The 25,614-nt window shown below is 36.8% G+C and overlaps 1 protein-coding gene across 1 annotated transcript in view; it reads right to left on the bottom strand.

Annotated features, from left to right (window-relative positions):
* LOC124606682 (neprilysin-4-like) overlaps nucleotides 1-25,614 on the bottom strand; it is a 144,896-nt gene that overhangs the window by 31,248 nt on the left and 88,034 nt on the right. Inside the window, exons 12-15 of the mRNA XM_047138697.1 lie at nucleotides 13,174-13,350; nucleotides 8,078-8,178; nucleotides 7,895-7,953; nucleotides 7,514-7,565 (exon numbers count right to left, since the gene is read on the bottom strand). Coding sequence (XP_046994653.1) covers nucleotides 7,514-7,565; nucleotides 7,895-7,953; nucleotides 8,078-8,178; nucleotides 13,174-13,350 — 389 coding nt within the window. The remainder of the gene's footprint in view (nucleotides 1-7,513; nucleotides 7,566-7,894; nucleotides 7,954-8,077; nucleotides 8,179-13,173; nucleotides 13,351-25,614) is intronic.

Raw genomic sequence — 25,614 nt, 5'->3', positions numbered from 1 at the left:
CATTTTTATTTTGATCTGTGTAGAAATTATGGAGTATCGTTTTTTGGGGATTAACTATTTACCTGTTTCTGGTAAACTACTCAGACACTTCTTTTGTAATGTCTTGTTCAGATGCACTGATATTTTCTTCTATATTTCCTTCAATCAACAGACTAGTGTCATCTGCAAACAGTACAGGTTCAGAATCCCTAACATGTAATGGGAAATCATTAATGTATACCAAAAAAAGAAGGGGACCAAAAGTAGAGCCCTGTGGAACACCATGACTTAGTCCACATGGTTCTGAAATATGTACCTGAACTTCATTTCCTTCTATGAACTTAATTTCAGTTACCTGAGAACAATATTCCAAATGTGATTTAATCCACTGATTTGGTACACCACTTACACCATACCATTCAAGCTTCCTCGGGAGCACAGAATGATCAATCACACGAAAAGCTTTTGTTAGGTCCAGGAATAAACCTGAGATATTTCTGTGGTTTTCCACTGCATTTAAGACATAGTTTATCAGGTTGAAAGTGGCTGTTTCAGTTGATCACTGTGGTCTGAAGCCATGTTTACATCCATAAATAATATTATTCTAGTTGAAGAATGTAGTTAGTTGTGAGAGGAAAACTTTTTCAAAAATTTTCAGAAACCCTGACAGTAGAGACACAGGCTTATAGTTACCCATACATTGCTAATCACCTTTTTTTATATAGGGTATTACTTTTGCCATTTTCAGTTTCTGTGGGAAGACACCACACGATAAATAAGAATTGCATATGTCTAATAAAGGAGAGAGTATTTGTCTTGATGTTATTTTCATAATATAATCTGGAATATCATCAATACCAGTTGAATAATTACTTTTCAATGAGTTAATGGTATTTAGGAGCTCTGTTGGGCCTACTGGACTGAGAATCACTTCTACACCAACTTAGATAACTGCAGAGTTGACATAATAAACCTACACCTCTCTGATCATCTTTGCCAGACAAAGGAAATACTGAATATTCACAAAGTACATATGATTGAAATAAGATGTACAAATGAAAAATGTTTAGAGAAGTTGGGGTCTGCACTGCAGTATGAGACATGAAATGACATATATTGTGCAGAAAATGTTGCAGACAAATGGAATAACTTTTATAACACTTTCTTTGCCCATTTCAATGTAACATGCACAGTTACTTTCAAAAAGAAATATACTCAAAACCATATAAGACTTCCTTCAGAAGTAAAACAGCTGAAGAAGAAAATGTTTATTGCTTGGAAATTATATAAAGAGTTCCAGGACACATCAACTGGAGACAATTGCCAAACATGTCGAAAAGCCTATAAACAAGCACTGAATGTATACACAAAGGAAACTATACAGCAAAAAATTGCTACCTCAGATAACATAAGCAAATCAGTATGGAACTGTGTAAATGAGAGAATCAGCAGAAAACCAAAGCCTAGTGTCAACAATATCCAACTAACGACTGATAATGTAAATATTTCAGATCCATATATGGTCAACAATGTTTATAATACCCACTTTATAAATTCAGGTAACATGTGTGTAACCTCTGACACTGATGACTACAGAACTCCTTACCAGGTACAAAAATCAGTGTTTATGTATGAAACAGATACGACTGTAATAGAGGGAATAATAAATAAAATGCAAAACAAATTCTCTACGGGATGGGAAGAAATCTCCTCCACTATATTAAAATGATGCAAACGTTCACTCATACATGTTCTTGTCCACCTCTTCAATGAAAGTTTGAATAAAGATGTGTTTCCATCTGAATTAAAATATACAATAGTCAAGTAACTGCACGAAAAAGGTAGTATCGACAAAGTCTAAAACTACTGCCCCATTAGCTTAATTCCAATCCTAAGCAAAGTATTAGAAAAGATTATTTCACTATGGTTAGAAAACTTTCTTGTCAAAGAAAAAGTGCTACGAGAAACCCAACATGGTTTTAGGAAAGGCTGTTCAACATCATCTGCCATATGTGATGTAGGAGATACGATACTTATGAAATTAGATGAAAAAGAAAGGGTGGCATGTTTGTTCCTAGATTTATTGCATGCATTCGACACAGTATCTCATGAGCTGCTACTTGAGAAACTGGAAACTTATGGTATTAGAGGAATAGCCGAAAGTCTCATGGAGGCATACCTACAAGACAGGTATCAGGTAATGCAAGTCACACACAAAGTGAGCATGTTATTAAGAAGTACAGCTCCAGTCCAGCTATAGTAAAATATGGTGTGCCCCAAGGGTCAGTTCTGGGTCCTTTATTGTTCATACTATATGTTAATGATCTGCCCACAGAGCACAACAACAAGATACTTAACTATGCGGATGACACATCCATTGTTAACTGGGGAACCAACGAGAATGATTTGGCCCAAAATTGTTCTGATGTCTTATTTGTATTGAAGAACTACTTCCAAAACAATCACTTAGGCTTAAACATCAATAAAACAAATCCAATGGAATTTCAAATACACCACAAACAAGATGAAATGCAATGGAGTGTTGTGTCTGATGATGGTTCAGAAATAAAATTGAAAGATAAAACTTCCTTCCTTGGCATAATGTTAGATCAGCATCTCTCTTGGGAGCATCATATTGATTTCTTATGCCAAAAACTTAGCAAATCAATTTATGCAATGTGGACAATCACAATTTCTTAAATATGAGCAAATGAGTATAATCTACAATGCTTTAGTGTATCCATACCTCACATATGGAATTGAAGTATGGAGATGTGCTGCTGCCAGGCACGTAAATAGGGTATTCATCCTTCAAAAAAAGGCAGTTAGGATCGTGTGTAAGCTTAGATATAATGAGTCTTGTAAAGCAATTTTTAAAATTAAGAAACTACTAACACTCCCATCACTATATATTTATAAAACTGTTCAGCTGATGCTAAAATACAAGCAGTACAATCATCTAAATGGAGAAGTGCACATGTACAATACTAGGAAGGACGATAATTGTCACCTGGAAAGAAATAATACAAAAAGTGCAGACAAGAACCCCTATTAGATGGGGATCAAATTTTATAACAAACTTTCAAAAAAATTAAATAGCTTAAGTGGAAGCTGCCTTGAAATTGCCTTGAAGGAGTTCCTCAGCAATAAGTGTTTTTATAGTAGAAGAATACTTTCATTTGTATAAATAGTATTTACATGTACAAAAAAATAGCAACATAACTTTTTATCTGTCAGACCCATTGTATCTAATTGTTTCCCACAATGTTATAAGGGCAAATGATCAATATGTAAACTATCCAAGACAAATCCTTGTATTTGTCCATGGAGAATAAATAAATAAATAAATAAATTTCAATAGATGAAAGTTCTTTCCATGTCATATTAGGTGGATTTCCAAATTTTTCCTTCACAAATTTTCCGGAAACAGTTGCATAATAAGAACTGAAGATGTTTGCAACTGCCCTAGGGTCAGTGACAGTCTTGCCGTTGTGCGATATCACAATACTTTTGTGAGCTGTCTTCTTCCCCGTAAGATCCTGCAGAGCCTTCCACATGGACTTAGTTTTATTGGATGACTTCATAATATATTTGTCATTTTCCTTAATTTTTGCCTCTTTTATGACATGTTTAACAACTAGCTTGTATTTTTTGAAATAACTAAGAAATTCTGGACTGCTGTCAGTTTTTGACTGCAGAAAAAGTTCCCACTTCCTTTTACGAGATACTCTAATGCCTGATGTAATCCAGTTTTTGAATCTATCTGTGCTTCTGGAAATCACTTTCTTTCATGTAAAAGCTATGTCAAAGTTATACTTGAAAGTGTTCAAAAAATTTTCCATCTTTTCGTTGGTAACAGAGGTATCATATATTTTTCTCCAAGATTGTTTGCTGATTAGATACTGGAAGTATTCAATATTTTTCTGACTATAAATCCTTTTATGGATAATATTCTGTACACTGGACAAAATGTGATTTACAGGTATGTTTAGTAATCACGGAAGGTGGTCACTATAGCTGGTATCAAAGTTTTCTGATGTACACTTGTCCATGTTCATACATACCTGATCAAGGAAAGTGACACTAGTTTTTATTATATGTGTTGGAGAGCTAACAGTCAGACAAATATCGTAGGTTTTTATAATATTTAAGAACTTTTCCCAGTGAAGGCTATGGCTCAGAAAGTCTGCATAGTACCACTTTTTTCCCAGTTATCTTGAGTCTGCCTAAAGCAAGGTCCAGTTTTTTGTATTTAAAAAAAAAAGTGTTGCTAACAGGAGATATATAGACACATAAAATTATAGTTTTTTCAGACATTAACTCAACAGCTGAGATTTAAAAGTCTCTTTCACACCATAGTTTGCAAACAGAGACTGTACTCTTATAATCTACATTATGTTTTACATATACACAAGTTCCCCCACGTTTTGATTCCATTCTATAAAAGCAGTTTGCAAAGTTAAAATGCAGTACTTTTTAGGATTGAAAATACTCATGTTGTAACCAGTGCTCACAAAACATGAAACTGAAACATCTTTCCATTCACTATTAAGGAGTATATTTATTTCATCCACTTTGTTTGTTAATGACTGCACATTCTGGTGCACAATCTTCAGTGTGTATTTGCAATTTCATTCTGCTTCAAATTTTTTGTGATACAATCTACTTCCCTAAATAATGTCTTTTTATAAGCCATTGCATCTTTATGACCCATTCGTCCAAGGTACTTTGGACTGCTTCTATACTATGCCTGTTGTAACTCAAATTTGCTAAATGACCGGTTTCTTCAACCAAAAATTGTTTTCCACTGTGATTTAAATGAAGGCCATAGCTGGTATGCATGGATCTGTGTAACATGCTTACACTTATTGAGTTCACATAGAGAAATTTTTTGCATGCTTCATCTATCTCTTTATTTACTCTTCCTATTAATTTATTTACACATGACCAAGGAGGTAGGTCACATCTGTGTGGTTGATTTACAACAGTGACATTTGTGTTGCCTAATTTGGATAGCACACTTTCAAGAACAATGATGAGTTCACTACCTTTATCTCTAGCAATACCATTTGCACCTGCACAAATTATGACACAGTCTTTTGATTCAAGGCTTTCACACAATTTCAGCACTGTTTTTGTCACTTCTGCAATGCCTGCTCCTGGTTTGACAAAGGCATGGACACTTGCATTAGTATTTGTCTGTGCCACCTTTTCCGCTATCTAATGTCTATGATTATCGGCAAAAATTAAGACTTCTCATTCTTTCCTGCACACTTGAGGCCAGTCAACTGATTTTTTAATCACATTACTTTGTTTATGATGCAAAATGTGCAAAAAATTTACAGAAAACTGTTGTTGTTGTTTGTAATTATTATCTGGACTCATATTTCTGAGTGACATTGTTTGCAGAATCACGTTTGTCATTATAGCTATATAATGTGAATGTAAAATGACTTATTCTCTGTCATTATGATTTATTGTGCAAATAATCCATGGAACTTGAAACTAACATGTGAGTCTGCAGTATGCTTAGATTCAACTAGTTTGCTGAAATGAAGTTGCTAAGCAACTGAGGAGCAATAATTCATAAGCTAATGAGGAGACAATGATTCAGCAATTCTTCTGCATCCTGTCTTCATCTAACACAGAATTATTGTCTGCAAGCAGAACTGATAGGTAACTGATATTTAATATTAAATCATTCCTATAAAACAGAAATGGAATGGACTTAGTATGGAGTCATGTAGGCCAGACACCTTGAGATATTTTTTTCCACTAAGAATAATAATTTACCCAATTTAAGGTAATGATAACTCTTTTTAATGTAGAAGTAATTTCCTGAAGTAGTAGATCACCACTAGTCATGTTTGTTTTTAGTATAATATACAGAAGTAGCCTGCAATGGCATTTCACATCACTGGAGGCTCTCCTTTAAGGTGGGATTAAGGAGCACGACATGTGAACGAATGAACAAATTTCAATAGAATTCTCCTCAAAGAATTTAAAATGCCAGATTCCTAAAATTCAGAAAATCTTTTAAGACCACTCCAAACAAAGATGTGCCACAGCATTGCAAATAGGCCTTAAAAGAAGAATGTGTCAACTACTGACTTAGAATTCGAGGTCAATGATATCCTTAAAGAAGTTCTGGGTTGGTTTAGTATTAACTCCCTTTCAATAAACCTGAAAAAAAAAAAAAACAATTTTATCCAGTTCCAGACAACCCACAAAAACCCAAAAGAAATAGTTATCACACAGAATGATCAGATGATAAAGCAAGTGTACTTATCAAAATTCCTAGGCGTATACATGGACAGTAAGCTTAACTGGGAACATCACGTTCTACAAACACTAAAATGGCTGACGTCGGCAACATTTGCTTTACGAATTTTGTCACGCTTCAATGACATTACCATCTCAAAGTCAGCTTACTTTGGCTATTTTCATTCAGTCATGTGTTATGGCATCATCTTCTGCCGCAAAGAAAATCCTCACAGCACAAAAAAGAGCAATAAGAATCATTTGTGGTGTACCCCCACGAACCTCATGTCGAAATCTTTTTAAACGACTTGAAATACTGACAGCAACATCTCAGTACATATATTCACTGATGTGCTTCATAATAAATAACCCCACTCTGTATGAAACAAATTGCCTACATCATGAACATAACACCAGAAGAAAAGAGGATTTCCACTGTGAGTTAAAGAACTTGACACTTATTCAGAAAGGGGTAAAGTACGCTGGAACAAAAATTTTCAATTCCCTACCCAACAGCATCAAAAGTATAAGGAGTAGTACATCAGTATTTAAACGTAGCTTGAAAAATTATTTACTTGAGACCTCGCTTTATTCACTAGAGGAATTCTTTCAGAGAAATAAGTAAAACCCAGATTGGAAAGATGTTTTCAAATTTTTTGAAACTGTTTACTGTTAAACTAATGTAATAATGCCCTAATGTAAAAATTCCTGTTTTTCTCATTTCCATTTTTGGGTCACTTTTAAACCCAAAGTGGGAAGTTTTGATTACTGTTCAAGGTTAAAATAGATGCAATAATGCCCTAAATATGAAACTGCTATCTTCACATTTAAGTTGACTAGTTTTTAAGCTAATAAGTATGACTTTTGTGCACTGTTATTAATACTATAACAATGTCTTTATTCATGTATTTTATTATGTACATTGACACGTTCCACATCTGAGTGACTTGCTCACATGTACAGATCTATGGAACAAGTATATAAATAAATAAATAACAGGTGTGTAATAGAAGATGAGGCCAATGTGTGCAAAACTGCAGTGATATTGTAGCAATTACAGAAAACTTGAAAGACTCTCAAGGACTTTCAGGACATTATGTGTACATAACACATTGCAAGTACTATGAGCTATTACACAGCAAAGTTCCTGTTACCTTTTTATTATTGGTCATTATGAAGTGCCTTGATTCTATTTGTAAAATTCTGTAAAAGGAACCAAAATATTACATTCAAAGCTATCATAAGGAATACATTTTATTAACTATTTACTTACTCAATTCTGCCTTTGCTGAAAAATGGTTGCTGTAGTATTCCTGCGGGAAAAACTAGAAGAAAAAAAATTGAAATCTCACATCAATTATTTGCTGTAAATAGTGCAGCTGCAACACAAAAATTTTACAAAAACACTATTTACTTTAGAGTTTCTAATAAAACTATTTTATTGGATATATAATAATTTATCCATCCAATTAAATAATTTTTTCAATAATTGATTGTTTTTGTTGTTATAATAAAGCTATTTGATATTCAAATGTCACTTCATTGCAATGCATAGAACAAAATTTACATTCATAAATACAAAAAGCATGTGGCTCACAGAGTAAGTGTTAAATTTGAAACTGCTATTATCAAAAGAGAGTTTACAATTACTTACTGATAGAATTTGTTTGTGGGTTGTAATAAGCATTTACAACATCAGGGCTTGTGTGCCACCTGTTACACAAAAATATGACATTTATCAGAAAAGTTTTAGTTTCATGATAATAGACATGATATCCAGGTAATATCTTCATGCATGTAAATCCAACAAATTAATATGCAGTTTAAGTTTACATACTCTGTCCGATCTGTTGGTTTCCTCAATTTTGACATAATACGCCGCACCATGATGGTCTTACACCTAACAACATTCAGAAGGTGGTGTGGCCCAATTTCTACCTGAAACCAAACACCTCATCCATTTAAATACACCTGTATTACTTGATTTTAATATTTAGAGTTCATACAAAAGAACAGAAATGTACATTTAGCTGTAAAATGCCTTAAACATAAAAATTCACTTTCAGGTATAAAATTAGAATGATCCTTGTTTGAATCCCATTCCACCTTCCTCTTATTCTTGACTTTAGTTTAATTTTGTTGATGGGTAGCTCCAAACTTTATAAGTTAACTCAGCCCCACTCTCACCAGTGTGCAGAAGACATATAACTTCATCAATAACAAAAATGACCATTATGGTAAAATAAATGAACATGTCTTGATGATCTAGAAACATCATCAAATCTTGCATGGGTGAAGAAAAACAAGAAATTGTGATTTTGTCAAGGCAGAAACTTTCAAAATATCATATACCCTTCGACAACCTATTTAGAAAACTGCAAAAATGGTGTGTCCTGGCAGAACTATGAATATTCTTCAGCTACATGTGAACTACACTCCAAAGGGATTGCACACAGAAAATTACACAAATAAGAGCTCACATGAAGGTGTAAAGCAGTAATAGAATGGAAGAAATCTGAATGTACCCTCTACCAACACTTCACAGTGATCTATAAAATACTGATATAAATATAAAATGTCAGGAAAAAGTGAGATCTTCAACATTCCATTGTAAGCCGTCTCCATAAATGGTACAAAATAATTTTTGAAAACTCACTAACTGTGGAAGTAAAATCTTACATTATACTGACATCACTGATAATAATTAATTGAGTGTAGATGCAGAAAAAAAAGGCTCCAAGATGCATAAAAAATTATTTAAAATAAAGCAAACACGTTGTTATGTCAAAATGAAACTGACTAGAGAACATATTTTGAGGATCCAAAAAAACTGCATAAGAACAACCATTAATTAGTGCCTAATATGCATGTTTTCAGGTATATCTAAAAATGATCTCATATTCTGGAAAAACTCTCCAATGGCTTAAAGGATTTTCAGTTATCAAAAGAGAGCACTGTGAAACAACTTAATAGGTCATTATTAAAATAATAAAAATATAAACAAAAGCCAGGTATAACTTTTTTGCAAACAGTAACCTAAGTCAAATATCTAATGCTACGGGGCACATTGTAGAGCATTTGAACAAACAAGCAAAATGACATAAATCCAAGAGTGACCTGCAATGCAGCTCATGTCCTGTATCACACAATATATGTGTAACTAATATCAACTTTTTGCTAACAGTAACCTAAGTCAAGTATCTAATGTTACGTGGCACATTGTAGTGCATGTGAACAAACAAACAAAATAACATAAATCCAAGAGTGACCAGCAATACAGCTCATATCCTATATCACACAATGTATGTATAACTAATATCAAGTATTCTATGCTGATATGACAGGCAACAAATTGTCAGTAAGCATGAATTGACATGAGCTGAGAGATTGTTTTAGTGTTGTCTTCAGTCCAAAGACTCGTTTGCTACAGCTCTCCATGCTTGTATCATCATAAGCAAACCTCTTCATCTTCGCATAGCTACAGCAACCTACATCCATTTGAATCTACTTACTGTAGTCAAGATTTGACCTCCCTCTGCAATTCTTATCTCCCAAATGCTTCCTATCATTACCAAACTGGCAATCCCTTGATGTCTCTGAATGTATCATATCAGTCTATCTCTTCTTCTAGTCAAGCTGTGCCATAAATTTCCTATTCATCACCTCCTCATTAGTTTTCAATCTGTCCATCTAATTTTCAGTATTCTGCTGTGGCACCACAGTTCAGAAACCTCAACCCTCTTCTTGTGTGAACTGCTTAACATCCACATTTCACTGCCATGCAACGCTACACTCCATACAAATACCTTCAGAAATGATTTCTTAACACTTAAGTCTCTATTTGATGTTAACAAATCTATCTTCTTCAGAATGATTTTCTTGCTATTGTCAGTCTACATTTTACATTCTCTCTACTTCAGCCAATGTCAATTATTTTGCTGCCCAAGTAGCAAAGCACAAAAACTATTATTAGTCTAGAAGTCTTGTGCATCCTGTCACAACAAGTCACTAATTCCCAATAAATCTAACTTCAGTCTATTGACCTTTGATTTTAAATTCTCTAATCAACCTCTCCAACTGAGGAATCTAACATTATAAGCTCTGACCCATAAAATGCTAGTTCTGTTTCTCCTGATGACAACATCCTCCTGGCTAGTCTTCACTTGACGATTCAAACTGGGGACTATTTTACCTCCAGAATATTTTACCCAATAGGATTCCTTCATTATTAGGCCACACATCACAGATACCCCTAACAAGGTGGTTGTACTCACAGTATGGCTATCTGTACCATACAGGTGTGCAACCCACTCCACCTCAGTGAGGTCCATGGTTCTAATAATATTCAATATTTTGTCATAGCAAACATGTTGCAATTCATCTGTCATGGCCTTAATGTTTATGCAACCAACTGTGTGGCTAGGACTCCAAAAGCAGTGCCTCAAATGTTTGCAGGACAGAAAGTTTTCTAAAACATGAGCATAGTTAACACTACCCATCTCCCATAAAATTATACAGTTGCTATTAGTTCCTGACCTGGTCCTTTCTTCCTAAATTCACATTCCAACTCTTTAACATTTGTATTAGGTTTTCTTTTTTATACACATCATTTTCTGTTGTTGTCATTGTATATTTTTTGTTCAAACAATGGAAAATCCAGGATGGAATGTAATAACATTATGAAAAGAAAAGTTGCTACCCCCCATATATAAACCAGTACCATCCAGGACTGGAGCAACTGAATTACATTCTCGCCAGGGTTTCGATTACCTCTTGTTGTGCCCTGAAATGAGAAATGCCTTGCCCACTATCCTTCCCACCCCTCCCAAAGTGGTATTCTGTTGTCCACCAAACCTACACAATATACTCGTCCATCCCTCCACAACCCCTTCTCCCAACCCCGTACCTCATGGCTCATAGACCTAGACCCAAGACCTGTCCCTTATATCATCCCACCACCACCTACTCCAGTCCAGTCAAACATCACCTATCCCATCAAAGGCAGGGCTACTTGTGAAACCAGTCATGCGATACACAAGCTCAGCGCAACGACTTTGCTGTATTCTAAGTGGGCATGACAACCAACAGACTGTCTGTCTGCACGAATGGCCACCAACAAACTGTGGTCAAGAAACAAGTGGACCACCCTGTTGCTGAGCACACTGGCACAAGGCAAACTGCTGCAAATGGTGAAGTACGCTATATTATTAATGACTGAAGTGACTGTTATGGCCGGCTGGAGTGGCCGAGCGGTTCTAGGCGCTACAGTCTGGAACCGCGCGACCGCTACAGTCGCAGGTTCAAATCCTGCCTCAAGCATGGATGTGTGTGATGTCCTTAGGTTAGTTAGGTTTAAGTAGTTCTAAGTTCTCGGGAACTCATGACCTCAGAAGTTAAGTCCCATAGTGCTCAGAGCCATTTGAACCATTTTGTCAGTTATGTGTATCTGTTGAGCTTATTAAACTTATGGAAAAACACTACAGATTTATGCACCAACTCAGTACTTTTAGTCTATGTTTATCTTATCTCTAGCTCGTTGACCTTATTCTATCTCTCAGGCTTTCACATCTCAGCTGTTCCTGGTATTTTTTCTTAATATCTCTTTCACATTGTCCTGTTATTTACTCACCTAGTTTTGGGTTAATTCCTCAATTTCCAAGTGAGGTAGCACAATGATAACACATGGACTAGCACTCAGGTGGTCTAGGATTCAAACCTTCATCCAGCCATCCACATTTAGATTTTATGTGATTTCCTTAAATCACTTACGGCAAATGCTGAGATGGTTCATTTTAAATGGAGAAGAGCAACTTCCTTTACCACATTTCTACATATCTGAGCTAGTGCTCCATCTCTGATGATATTGTCATTGAAAGGACATTTAACAGAAATTTATTTATTTTTGCCTTGAGGATCAAAACCTAGCATTTTTGTCATTTTTCATCAGTTTGTCTCACTTCCGTTACATGGTAAGTAGAAGTATGGCTGTTTTTACTTGAGTATGGTCTCATTGTAACAACCATTCTGTTCACAATAATATCAGAAGGATAGGTTGCTATTCAGCATGTAGAGTTGGTGTTGAGTCACAGACAGAATGAAAAAGAATGCAAGATATATTCAGCTATAAGACAAAGTCCTTCATCAGACACATAAAAAACACAAATATTCACACGAGCACAACTCATGGTCACTGTTATCTCTGGGCACTAAGGCTCGACTGTATGTGTTTTTTCTATGTCTGATGAAGGACTTAGTCTGATAGCTGAATATATCTGATACTCTTTTTCATTGTGCCTTTCTGTGGCTTAAGACCTCCTTTGTGTGGTAATTAGTGATCTATCCTTTCCATAGTGTTGTTATAACCATCCTAGATTTTACACTGTTTTATTCTGTTTACAATTATTCCACACTGTGTGTTACTGACAAGGAACATCTTAGCAACAACTGGAACAAGGCTGACAAATTTGCACATTTAAAAAACTAAGATCAAATTCTACAGTTTAAAATGGTTTCTTGTTCTTCAGTCTCTGTTCATATAGAACTCTGAGTGACTTTCCCTCAGATTCTTCATCTGTACATATTTTTTACCTACCTCATCCTCCTGAGAAAATATCTTCAGAATCCCAAAAATTACAGATGTTAGCAATATTTTTTTCCTTTGGGTATCTCACAGCCTTGCTCCATTTGTTTCCCTTTTTAGCAAACAGTAATTAAGACTTAATCTTATTTTAAATTTCTTTCATAGTAACATTCACAATAAATATTAAAAGCAAATTTAACTTCACAAAAAAATTACTAGACAGAGTGATCTTTTCAATAGGTGCTTTATATTTTATTATTGGATTTATTTTCTGTTTTGAAGTTTAAAGGAATTTTAGTAATATCATTTAATTTTGTAAATTCAAATGCTTGTTACTAAATATTCTTACTAACTTCTGTGTAGAAATGTTCCAGTGCTGTCTTGTTTGAAAACCAGTCCGGGTAACCAATAAGCTCTGTCATGGCATCTGCTTTCTCACTTGCAACCTTCCGTGTCTGTTTATCCATCCAGTCTACTTCACGCACTTGCAGCTTAAATGCCTCACGAATATTTGTAACCATCTCCAAAGCCTGGTTGTGCAAAAATTACAGTTATTTTTCCTTACAAAACCAGTAATTTGCAATTCAGTAAAGGTGCCTCCGTCTGAGGCAGCCTCTCAATCAGAGTAAACTTAAAAATGTATAATGAATAATAACACAAATCCAAAATCAATCTTTTGCAATTCAGTGAAGGTGTTTCAACTTAATATAATACCCAATATGTGCTTTGAGTGACACTCCTACTTCTCATACAGTGACATTTAATTACATCAAATGCAATTTTTATCTGAGAGTATTAGTTTTGTGGAAAATACTTATTGGATTTTCATAAGAGGTTATTACAAATGTTTAGAAATTTACAAAGATGCCTTTAGTGACAAGATATAGTCTACAGGAATAGCTGTCATGTCATGTATCAGCTGCACCATCAGATAAGAAGCTGGTACTGAATATTGGTGTCTGTGTGTGTGTGTGTGGGGGCAGTTATTTGTGTTGAAAGTTATGCAGTTGCTAGTTTTGAATCATTATTTTGCAGTACAGAAGACATGTCAAGAATTGCAATGAACCATTACCTATAAGAGCAACAAAGAACTTTGACATTATTTTATATACATTACTGTTATTCTCACAATAGTTTTCACATGTTCAACCTGCAAAAATCTCATCCATGAATTCTTCAATAAAATAATAGCTCTTTTTCACTAGAAAGATAAAGAGCAATATTTTCATTAAACCGAGCTCAATGTTGAATATTTTTCTTTTTTAGTTTATTGCAGATTTATATCTCATGAATGCTGATATTTGGCCACAGAGTTTTAAATAGCATTGAGACATGTAACATCAAAAGCTACTATCAACTGAAATAAAGCTATTTCTAATATACTCCTCATACAATACAATATTACACCAATTAAATAAGTGATTGTAGATGATTTGGTGTTCATGTTTTAAACTTTATGTAATACTTTTTAATGTGCAATCATGATAAGAAAACCCAGTTTTAGTACATGTGTATGTTTTGGGTTAATAACAGCAAACTTTTTACGGAACAACACAAGCAACTTAATTGGACACCATATGCATTGCTGCAGGCTTTTAAAACCCGGAAAATACTCAGAAAGGAAAAGTATATGAATCATAGTTCTTCAGCTACACCACACCAGGTCACTGTTGCTAGTCAGAGAGTTTACTCTCTATGGCAGCTACCGTTATTGGCAGAGTCCCCACAGAGCCACTGCCCCCTCTCACAACCTCATGCAGCCCGCCCCCCTCCCCCCACTGGGCCTGCGGAGCATTAGAGGAAGAGATAGCCAGGGAGTGCCGCTGTTGTAATCCTCTTCAGTCCTGTGTGCATGACCACCTGCGCCATTGCAGGGTGCAGTTGGGACATTTCTTGTTGAACATGGGTGAAGGGTATGATGATGTCCATCTCACTCAGCACAAGTTAGATGGTGTATGTTGAGATGAGGTGGAGGTCGGCCATAATGAGAGTGACTGACAGTGACTGTTGACATTATGGGGCTAGAGTGTGTGCGCAGCGAACCAATGGGATAGGTAGCACCGGGATCTGCAGGATCGGTTGCAGGTCATCATGATCTCCTGCAATAAGTGATGGATGGGAATCCATCAGGCGAGAGCAGTGATGTGACTGCAGCTGTGTCCACATTGTTCAGAATTTTGTAACTATGGGAGAAATCTCAAGTGATAAATCCGTTTTCACATTTACATTCCTCATGCCACCCCTCAACTGCGAGGAAATCATTGGCTAGTGTGATGTGAATGTTGTCCAGCAGAAAGTTCTGCACATCTACCTGGAACACAAAGGTGTTGTCAGTGTTCGAGGTGGGTGATGTGTTGTAGGGCTGAGAAAGGACTGGAGGAACCATGTCAATTGGAGCATTCTGTACATAATCGGTAAGGGTGACTTCTTGTAAGATCCAAACTAGTTTTTAGTGGTTGACTACCATAGTGGCAGCCTTACCATGAAGCAATACCGTATGTTGAAAGTGTCAGTGCCTCATCTGATGACTCTACGAGGGCCAGTGTAAGGTAACTGCAGAGCAAAGCAGATGGTGTCATCCCGGAGCATGACATAGTTGCAGTCTGCTAGTTCCTTATGGATGAATATTTTCGGAGAACTGTGCATCTTTGGAAGTGGTGTCCTGATTCATAGGTTGTGTTGCTTGATGCATGTGACAAGAGTGGGGGGGGGGGGGGGGTCTGAGGTCTCTGTTGGTGGTACTTAGAGCAAAAAGTCTACAGGCAGAGTGAGCAACTTACTGTACAGGACTTCTGTAAGGGAGGCACAGAGATCATCTTCATGAGTGATGCATACATCTAATAGCACCCAAGATAATTCTTCCATTGTGGGACCACCTTGACTCATAAGGGCAGCTTTAAGTGCCCATTGCCATCATGCTTTGTGGATGGTAGGTCATTGTGCAGTTACCTCATACACTTCAGAGGTTCCATAGTTTGTTAAATAGGACTGATTCATACTGTCAAACTTGATCAGTGGTTATAGAGATCAGGAGCCAAAACATGATATCCATGTGTCGACAGATTTTCATGTTTTTGTTTCTGTAGTAATGTCTTGAGCAGAATGACTTCCACCTGGTTGGTCATGTGGTCAATGACAGTGAGCATATGTAACAACAGCCTTTGGACTTAGGAAGGTGCCCTATCAGGTCGAAATGAACATGTTGAAACTGACCTTTTGGAATCTCAAAACGACTGAGTGGTGGCTGTGTGTGACGATCCACTTCTCTGCACTGGTAAGCCATGCACATAAATGTTCATACTCAGCAAACCTTGTTGACATTAGGCCATACACATTAGTCTGTGATGTGTCCTGTTGACAGGTGTATGCTGGGGTGTGACAGATAGTGGATTGGTCAAATATGATCTTTCTCATTGATGTGGGCACGAGAGGTCAAATTTGACTTAGTAAAACATCACACCACACAATACTTGCTTGGTGGACCCAGGAATGGGACAATGCTCTGCATGTAAATTGGTTTTAGAATTGTGAAGGAGGCCCTAATTCGTCAGTCTTGCAACTGTGCCTCTACTAATTTGTTGTAGTCAACATGTTTGATGATGGCATTTATTCTTGACAGATGGTCTGTGATGACATTGTCTGCTCCGTGGAGCTGTCTGTGATCAGTAGTGAATTGTGATATATAGTCTATATGATGTAACTGTTGAGGGTTGCATATCAAATCAGCGAAAGATCGGTAGTCTGTGTAAATGATGAATAGTGTGCCCTCCATGTCAGTTTTAAACTATCTGACTGCCTCATATGCTGCCAATAATTCACAATCACAGGCAGACCACTTGACTGAAACAAAGTGGCATTATGATGTCTGTCTTTTCAATTTCCTCCTCATTCATAAATATCTGCAGGTATGCCTTTTTGCAATTTTAAGATGCTGGGAACTGAGGCACCTGCGAGGCAGTGGGTGAAGCCTTGAATGTTTGGGATCAGATAGCTAACAATGATTGTGTTGGCATTCAAGGGCCCTATAGTCTCCACATAGCCTAACCCTAACTGTACCTTATTTCTTGGGCACTTATTTGATACAGCAAGATCTGCAGATGGTAATAGAGGAGTCATTCACTGTCCAGAAATGGATGGCAGGTATGACGCTCTTCACTGGAAAAAGTTTAAGGTGTGAGGTAATCATATCCGAATCCACGTCAAGATATTTCATCCATATGTAGCAAGGTGAGGTGATCCAATGTGCCTACTGCGGATCACGCTTTGCTTTTGAGTGACCACACAGCACCCAGCAGTTGAACACTGTATCACCAAACTGCATGTGGGATCAGCTGAGCCAACCTCATGCAGGAATGTCAATGTATGGAGCGTGGTTGCTGGTCATGTGAACATTTGTTGTTGTCAGCTCAAAGCCCCTGTCCACTGTGGCAGAGTAGCCTAGGTGGCTGGTGCAGCGTACACGAGTCAAAGCCAGATCTGTTCTGTGGTGTTTATACATTGTTGGTGCTGCAAATCAGTAAAAACCTGGGCTACCAATATTAATTTGCTTTCCAGTAATAAGCACAGGGGATGTTGGTGTATAGGGAGGTGGCATCTACAGTGACAGGTAATGGTATGGGGATGGGGAAGGGTTAATGAAGGAAGTGGTTTGTATCTTAAATATTAGAGACTAGGCAGTTGGCTGCAGGTGTTGTTCGACAAGAGTGGAGATTCTTTCCCTGGGAGTACAGTAACCAACTAAAATGGGGCATCCAGGATTGTAGGGTTTTGGGAAGCATTTATAAGATGGGTGTGCAAGAAGTCAGTGGGGTGAGGAAGGAGATGCGTTGGGGAGACAGGATTTCAGTGGGAATTGAAGGTTACTTTGGACCTCTGGGATGAGAGCACTGTGACACAGCTTGTAAGTGGAGGAGACAAACAGTTGGCAGATGCTTTCTGTCAGGTTGTCACTGCAATTTATCATGTCAGTGATGAAGCCTTTGTCTGCAGGGAAGGTCAGTCTTTAGGTTGTAGATGGCTGCCCTTTCTTCTGTTGAGTGGTTAGTGTTATTGGGAAGGAACCTAGGGAAGTTTAGTGACTGAAAGCATGAGCACTAAGAACAAAATTGATAAGGCAGGGCAGAACAGCATATCAGCTTTAATATTGCTTTCTGTGTTGTAAAGGGTTTGTATAAAAATTATCAGGGAAAGTCTCAGAATAATAGACTTATTCCAGATATTCCTACTATGCTTCAAATTATAGCCCTTGAGCATTGACACACTTCTTTCAGCAACTTTTCCATGACTCAAGGCTCCCTGGTAGGTAGATTCTGGAGGGTCCTTAGAGGTATGTGTGCAAGCTTCTTTGATGACACATTTGGCATTCTTTGAGAAAGGATTTCACTTTTGGGATTAGGAAGTAGTCTGCTGGTGCCAAGTCTGGCCTGTAAAGGGTTGGGGAATTGTCATGTTGCCGTTGTTTATCGTCAAGTAGTCGGTGATCTTGGAGCAGGTTGGGTGCATTGTCATGATGCAGTTTCCAGTTTCTGACAATAGTTGGACTGATGGTTGGCTGGTACGAACTTTAATCTTAATCACCAAAACTGACTGAGTCATTTGTTTCTCAGGTTGGAGTAAGCCAGCACGATGATTCCTAGTAAAAAGTGTTACAGTGATGCATACTACCTCAAGGTTGATGGTTGATTTGAGAAGTTTCTCAGAAGGAATACCAGAGAACAATTTAAGGGCAGGAAAAATTGAAGGACATTGAAATTAAAGAGCAGAAAGAAAGGTGAGGGGAAGGAGAGAAGTAGGAGAGAGATAGAAAGGAAAGCTTTAATTTATTAGACTGCTTGCTTTTCATTTTCTTGTACTCTTCTAGTGCATCTCTGCTTCTCACTTTGTCCCTTCAGTGATCTCTGAAATGAATCTGGCTCGGTGCTTACTGACTTACTGTCTTTGACCTCCTACTGATTATGAACCCTTCACCTCCACTCCTCCCTCTTCCTTCTTGAAACTGGTGTACTCCTCTTAGATGGGGGTCTGAGTGACCCATGAACACCACCCACTTTCTAGCATGCCCACTCTCCCTCTTTACACTCTCTGAGGAGGAATCTATCATTCCAATAGCTACAAGTTTTGTATTCATTTTAATGTAATACTTGAAGTCCTGATTGAAATACAGATAACTGTAAGAGTAAATTTAAACACACACACACACACACACACACACACACACACACACACACACACGTGCACGCCTGGCTACATTTTTTGCAGATGACTAAACTGTGCCAGTACTGCAGCATGCCTGTGTGTTGAAGGCAAGCTGGGATATTTTTACCTCCCCTCTTGTTTTTCCATCTGCCTCCTTAAATTCATTTGTTCAGTTTTAACTAATTACCATTAACATATATGATGTAGTGCTTCAAGAATTTCTGCATAAATTCTAGATCAACTTGGCCTTCCTCCATCTTGAACTCATGATATTTGAAATAGAAGTGTAAGAGAGATGAATCCGATCTGCTGCGCATTGCATGTTTGTGTGTGCAGGTCTAAAAACAGTCACGAGCAAAATGTGGATGTGGCGGCCGAATGGTGGCCGACAAGTACCTGCTGTACAATCCATAGAGTTTCAGTGTAGAGAAGAGCCTGTGTTATTCTTTACGGGTTTAGTGACTGTAATGACTGTTAAGGACAAATGAAGAAATGAGATCAGACTTTTAAGTAATTCATGAGTTGGATTTGCTAGAAGCAAGATGTGTTCGTAAATTATGTGGTTGTTAAACCAACGCTATTGTAAATGTATTTAATGAAGTCTAATGCGAGACGAATTGGTTGACTTGCAAACTTTCGAGTATTTACGTGAGAAATGGTGAATTTGTGCTTTGTGGAAGTTGAAATATACCAAGACTAAACTAAAAGTATTCTGTGAGTATCCACTTATTTCATGAGTAGAGAGAGAGAGAGAGAGAGAGAGAGAGAGAGAGAGAGACTGATAAATTCCATTAACCGGCAGTATTCTTCAGAGAAGAAGTTTTTGGAGACTGACATAGCCGACAATCCAGAGAAGATCGGCAGTGCTTCCCAAATAAGTCAGCTGAGGTGAGAGAGGTGTGAATTTTGCAATCCAACTTCACATCAATTCTTGTCATCTAAAGCGTTAGAGTGAGTGTAATCTGCATTTTCATGAAAGAGATCAGTTGGCCCTCAGTTTTAAAGAATATAGCACAAGATCTAATTTTGTGCTTAGTTTTATGTATGTAATTGATTTCCTAATTTATTTTGACTATTCGTAGTTATTACTTTCATTATAGGGTGAAATCAGTGATCGTTTTGTAACTTAAATTCTATTGTTGATGTATAAACAAATATAAATTCTATACTAATTATAAACATTTGGAGGAACAACTAATAGTATTTTTAAAGGATCTATTTAGCTCTATTCGAAAACATGTTAGCAAAGCCAGCCCTTAATTAATTCCCAAGTACTTTTCTGTTTTGTCAGAAGTATTTTTGCATACTTATATTCATTAATTTCATGATTTAAACAAATAATTCAGCCCAAACCTTGTAGTAGATGAAACTGTTAAATGGAATGAATTTTTTGATGTATTCAGTTAATTTAATGAGTTAAGTTTCAATTGTAATTTCTATGAATTAAATTTCAAACAATGTGTAGTTTCAGTACCTATTATTGTGAGGCTGTCTAAGGGACAAATTTTTGGTCCATGGCCGAGTTTCAGATGAGGAACCTGTATTGGTTAGATCAACTACAACGCAACCGTAAAATAAATGTAACACAATTAGGCCATGTGTTAAACAATGACATTTTCTGTTCCATATGTACTTTATTATTCTACAAGATCTGTGAACCATGTGATTAAGCTTTTGCTGCTCATAGATGTTCAACAGTCAACTACTGTAGCAGTACGTGTATGTTCGCCTGAAACCTATTAGTGAGACTTACCAAAGTTAAACAATAGAGCACTGGCTACATATAACTGTGTAATATTGGGGGGTTGTGAACAGTGAAAGTAAAAAACTGTTATACGCAAATACACATCTGTCGGCTACATCATTTAAAGTAGTCAGTGTTGTACTTCCACACCCCACTTTTCAGCCAGTGTAGCAATGCAGTACATTGGCACCGAGGACAAGAAATAAAGAAATAAAGTAGGCGAACCATCACATGTGGTGCCCCTGGTGAGGAATATTGTATGTAGCCACAATAATATAGGACTCGTGAACTTTGAACAGTGAACTCAACAGCAGTTTACAGTGCAGTGGTGTAACAACCAATCAGCCCATGGGTTTCATGGCCATAGTATAACAGCAACCAATCATCGAGTGGGTTCTATGAAAGCAGACACTGAGTACAGGAGCAGCCAATCAGCACGCAGGTGGACACAGTTGACCAGAGATAAACAAGATGCCTCGCCGAGAGAATTACAAGTTGCCGCAGCTGTACAGATCGAGATGACATCTACAGAGCAGCAGAAGAAGAGTGAATGAGAATAAGGTAATTTCATAGCAAAAGTTGTTTTATGTGATACATAATGAGTGACCTTAACGAACAAGATAGTGTGACTGAGAACAAAGCTGTGGAAGTTACGTTGTTAAATGAACAGAAAGACTTAAGTGGGACTGATTCTGCAGACAATAGCGATTATAAATCAAACATGAATGTAATTTGGGATGATAGGGATGAAACTCCTATTGTAGATGGAATGATAAAAGTGTCATATACATTCTATGGTGATGTGGGCGAAATGGACGAAAACAGTACTGAATTGGATGAAATATTTAAGGTTAAGAGGGAGGAACCTAGTAGCAAAAGTCAGCAAGGGTAAAAGTTTATGGCAGACGAAAATTTGGAAGTGATGTTAAGGTAAATTGTGAGTAGTTTGTGTTGTTTGAGTAATATGAGTACGAAAGAAGACATTAGTAGGTTGGAAAAAGTATGAAAAAGGACATTAGTAGGTTGGGAAATAGTATAAAGAAAGTAGTACATAACACTGATGAGAAATTAGCAGTGATAAGTAGTAAATGAGTAGAAAAGAGAGAGAAACTTTGTGATGACTATAGTAGGAGGGTGGAGGCTTCCGAGAAATTTTGTGCTGAAAGTAGAGTTAAACTTGAGATACAAATTGATCAGATTAAAAATGATTTTGAAATGAAGGTAGAGGAAAAACTGGTAACAGTAAATGAAAATGTAGATTCAAAATTGACTGAAATGGAGAAAAACATGGAAGGGGTACAAAATCTAAAGCATAGAGAAAGTGACAGTGGGTCTGATTCTGACAGTAGTTGTAACAATGAAAGCAATGACAAATCCAGTAGTGATAATGATGGCAAAGTGGTAAGAAAAAAGGAGGTGTGGCACCCTGTAATAACAAAAAGCGTACAAGTATACATGTTAAGTATTTACTGGAAAGTGTTAGTGATTTGAGCATCATCTCACAGGCATCTTTTGAATCTATTAAGAACACAGAGGATACAGTGATGATGCACGTTTCTGGAATAAAAATTCTTGGTGCTACTGGTAAGCTATCAAAGAGCATGAAACAAGAGGTACTATTAACTGTGGAATTGGCAGGACAGCTGTTGGATTGCAGTTTGTTGGTGATTCAAAATCTCAGCATTGGTGTAACATTTAAGACTAATTTCTTGTGCAAATAGCAAGCAGGGAGTTCAACCATCTGTGTTGGATTCATTACGCGATGATAATGCTTACCCCAGATGTCTGTCTCATTTTTTGTGTTTCCTGAGGCAGTCAAACTCTTCCTCTATCCTATCTGTAGTTTATAAGTGAATCAGAAACATTCTTTCTTTGACTGTCATGTGATTTGGTGCAGCAGCATACTTTAGTACAGAAATATTGTACGAAAGGTTTCTCTGGTATTATTTGTGTGTGTATATAAAGATTATGTTGTGTTAGTTATAATTAATGGAGTCATAAGAGGAGGAAGAAAGTAAATTGGTACCACAATCAAAGAAGTCCTCTCAAACAAAGAGGTAAGGTAAACAGAAAATGGAAGGTATCAGCATATGTGAAGGAGAAGGTGCAGATTATCAAAAAACCATAATTAACATCTGAAGTAATCAGCTCATGTGTGAAGTTAGTATAATTTGGTGCAGCAACAGAGGAAATATGCAGTAAAAACCATCTTGAATACTAAGGTTATATAAGGTATATATATTAACTGTGGTATAATAGAAGTTTTTGTGTTCAGTGCAATCAGTATATGGAGATAACTATCTATCTGTGCCCTGGTACAGCCTTTTCTAGCAGTAAGGAATTCCAACTTAAAACATAGTTGCTTGGAGTAATGTGTGTGGAAACAGTAAGCTAGATTTGTATGTATATCAACCTTCAGACCAGAATCTCAAGCAATTTGATGGAGTATAGTGAAGTAATAGTTTTTCTAAGTGATAATTTTTGCCTGATCGGTAATGAGAGTTAAGTTCGCCTTAGCATAAGGATCTGTTACTGTGGAGTATTTCTCAGTAGAGTCAATTTTGCATTGGATAAGCAGAGCAGGAGTTCATTTATTAGATATGAAGCAATAATGAAATAATAACATAATGAATAATGTTAGGGTCTTAATGGTTAGGAAGCCTGTCTCTGCAGTAGGGATATTTTTTGGGAATGCACTCCACTGGTTAACAAGGTAAGAAATGTAAGTAAAATAATGGAGCTGACAGACATGATTAATGCAAAAGATACCTGTGTACAAACAAATGTTATGTGACTATACTGAGGACATAAATTTTGAACTAGGCAACCATGGGTACTGTGAACATTGTGAAATTCATGACACTGCAGCAGGGAACCAGAGCTTAATAGAAAGAGCAATATTTTAGTGAGGTACCAGTAATATAATTCTGCATCATTGGATCTATACAGTATCTGAAAACTTCTGTTTGTGTTCTGAGGAATTACGAGCTTAAAGTGGAAATACTGGAATGAAGAACAATAAGTTTGCTGATTAACTGTGTAATGTGTACTTGATTTTAATTTTTTATAGTCACCACCTTTCATACTATAGTCAATTTTAATACTAATTATTGTAATGTTAGAACTTTGTAGTACATAATATTGTTTTTTGGTGAGAAACATTTTTTCTTAGACTTAGTTAGATGTAAAAGAGAGTGTACTTAAGTACAGTATTTTGTCTCATAGGAGAACCACCTCCAAGGGAACTGATAGCAATGCATTTCCTTACTAACTGCCACTTCGACTGTTGAAGGTGTGGACAACTTGGTGAGAAAATGTGTAAAAGCTCATTAAAAGTGCAAAAATTCTTCTGAAAAATACTAAACATTGAGCAAGTGAAATTTTCTGTCTATTGTAACCCATGAGGATTTATTATTTGAAGTAAGACAGGGCTTGTATCAAATGATATGTACCTTTAAATGTAATCTTTGCTAAAAAAAAAAAAAAAAAAAAAAAAAAAAAAAAAAAAAAAAAAAAAAAAAAAACAAACAAAAAAAAAAAGGACATCACTTATGTTGAAGATACCGAATTTTTTGTTAAAAGTATAACTCATAGATATTTTGTGCAATTCTGCAATACAGTGTGTGTAAATATGTTGTATGGGGATTTCGTATGACCAGTTCATATAAGTATATATTTGAAAAAAAAAACAACATATGTACTGTAGTTTTGATAAGATTTCTTATGTACTATTTTTTGTGTGTAGATTTTAAACCAATTTCTGGTGTTACTTGTGGTCATTGAACTGCCCAGTTAGCTATTGGCAATATCTATCTGGTCAGTCTAATGAAGGGGTGATGTGACGAAGCAAGCTGGGATACTCTTACTTCCCCTATTGTTTTGCCATCTTAAAATTCATTTTTTCATGTCTGACTAATTACCATTAACATACGTGAGTATAATCTGCATTTTCAAAAAAGAGAGGGTTGGCCTGCAGTTTTAAAGAATATATCACAAGATATATGAACCATGGACCTTGCCTTTGGTGGGGAGGCTTACATGCCTCAACGACACAGATAGCCTGTAGGTACTGTAGGTGCAACCACAACAGAGAGGTATCTGTTGAGAGGCCAGACAAACATGTGGTTCCTGAAGAGAGGCAGCAGCTTTTTCAGTAGTTGCAGGGGCAACAGTCTGGATGATTGACTGATTTGGCCCTGTAACGTTAACCAAAACGGCCTTGCTATTGTGGTACTGCGAACGGCTGAAAGCAAGGGGAAACTACAGCCATAATTTTTCCCGAGGGCATGCAGCTTTACTGTATGATTAAATGATGATGGCGTCCTCTTGGGTAAAATATTCCGGAGGTAAAATAGTCCCCCATTTGGATCCCTGAGCGGGGACTACTCAGGAGGACGTCGTTATCAGGAGAAAGAAAACTGGCGTTCTACGGATCGGAGCGTGGAATGTCAGATCCCTTAATCAGGCATGTAGGTTGGAAAATTTAAAAAGGGAAATGGATAGGTTTAAGTTAGATATAGTGGGAATTAGTGAAGTTTGGTGGCATGAGGAACAATACTCTTGGTCAGGTGAATACAGGGTTATAAATATAAAATCAATTAGGGGTAATGCAGGAGTAGGTTTAATATTGATTAAAAAAATAGGAGTGCGGGTAAGCTACTGCAAAGAGCATAGTGAATGCATTATTGTGGCCAGGATACACACGAAGCCCACGCCTACTACAATAGTACAAGTTTATATGTTGACTAGCTCTGCAGATGATGAAGAAATTGATGAAATGTATGATGAGATAAAAGAAATTATTCAGGTAGTGAAGGGAGACGAAAATTTAATAGTCATGGGTGACTGGAATTCG

This window comes from Schistocerca americana, chromosome 3 (genome assembly GCF_021461395.2).
Source record: "Schistocerca americana isolate TAMUIC-IGC-003095 chromosome 3, iqSchAmer2.1, whole genome shotgun sequence".
Lineage (NCBI taxonomy): Eukaryota > Metazoa > Arthropoda > Insecta > Orthoptera > Acrididae > Schistocerca > Schistocerca americana.
The sequence above is the reverse complement of the archived record's forward strand: the minus strand, read 5'-3'. Positions and strand labels throughout refer to the sequence as shown.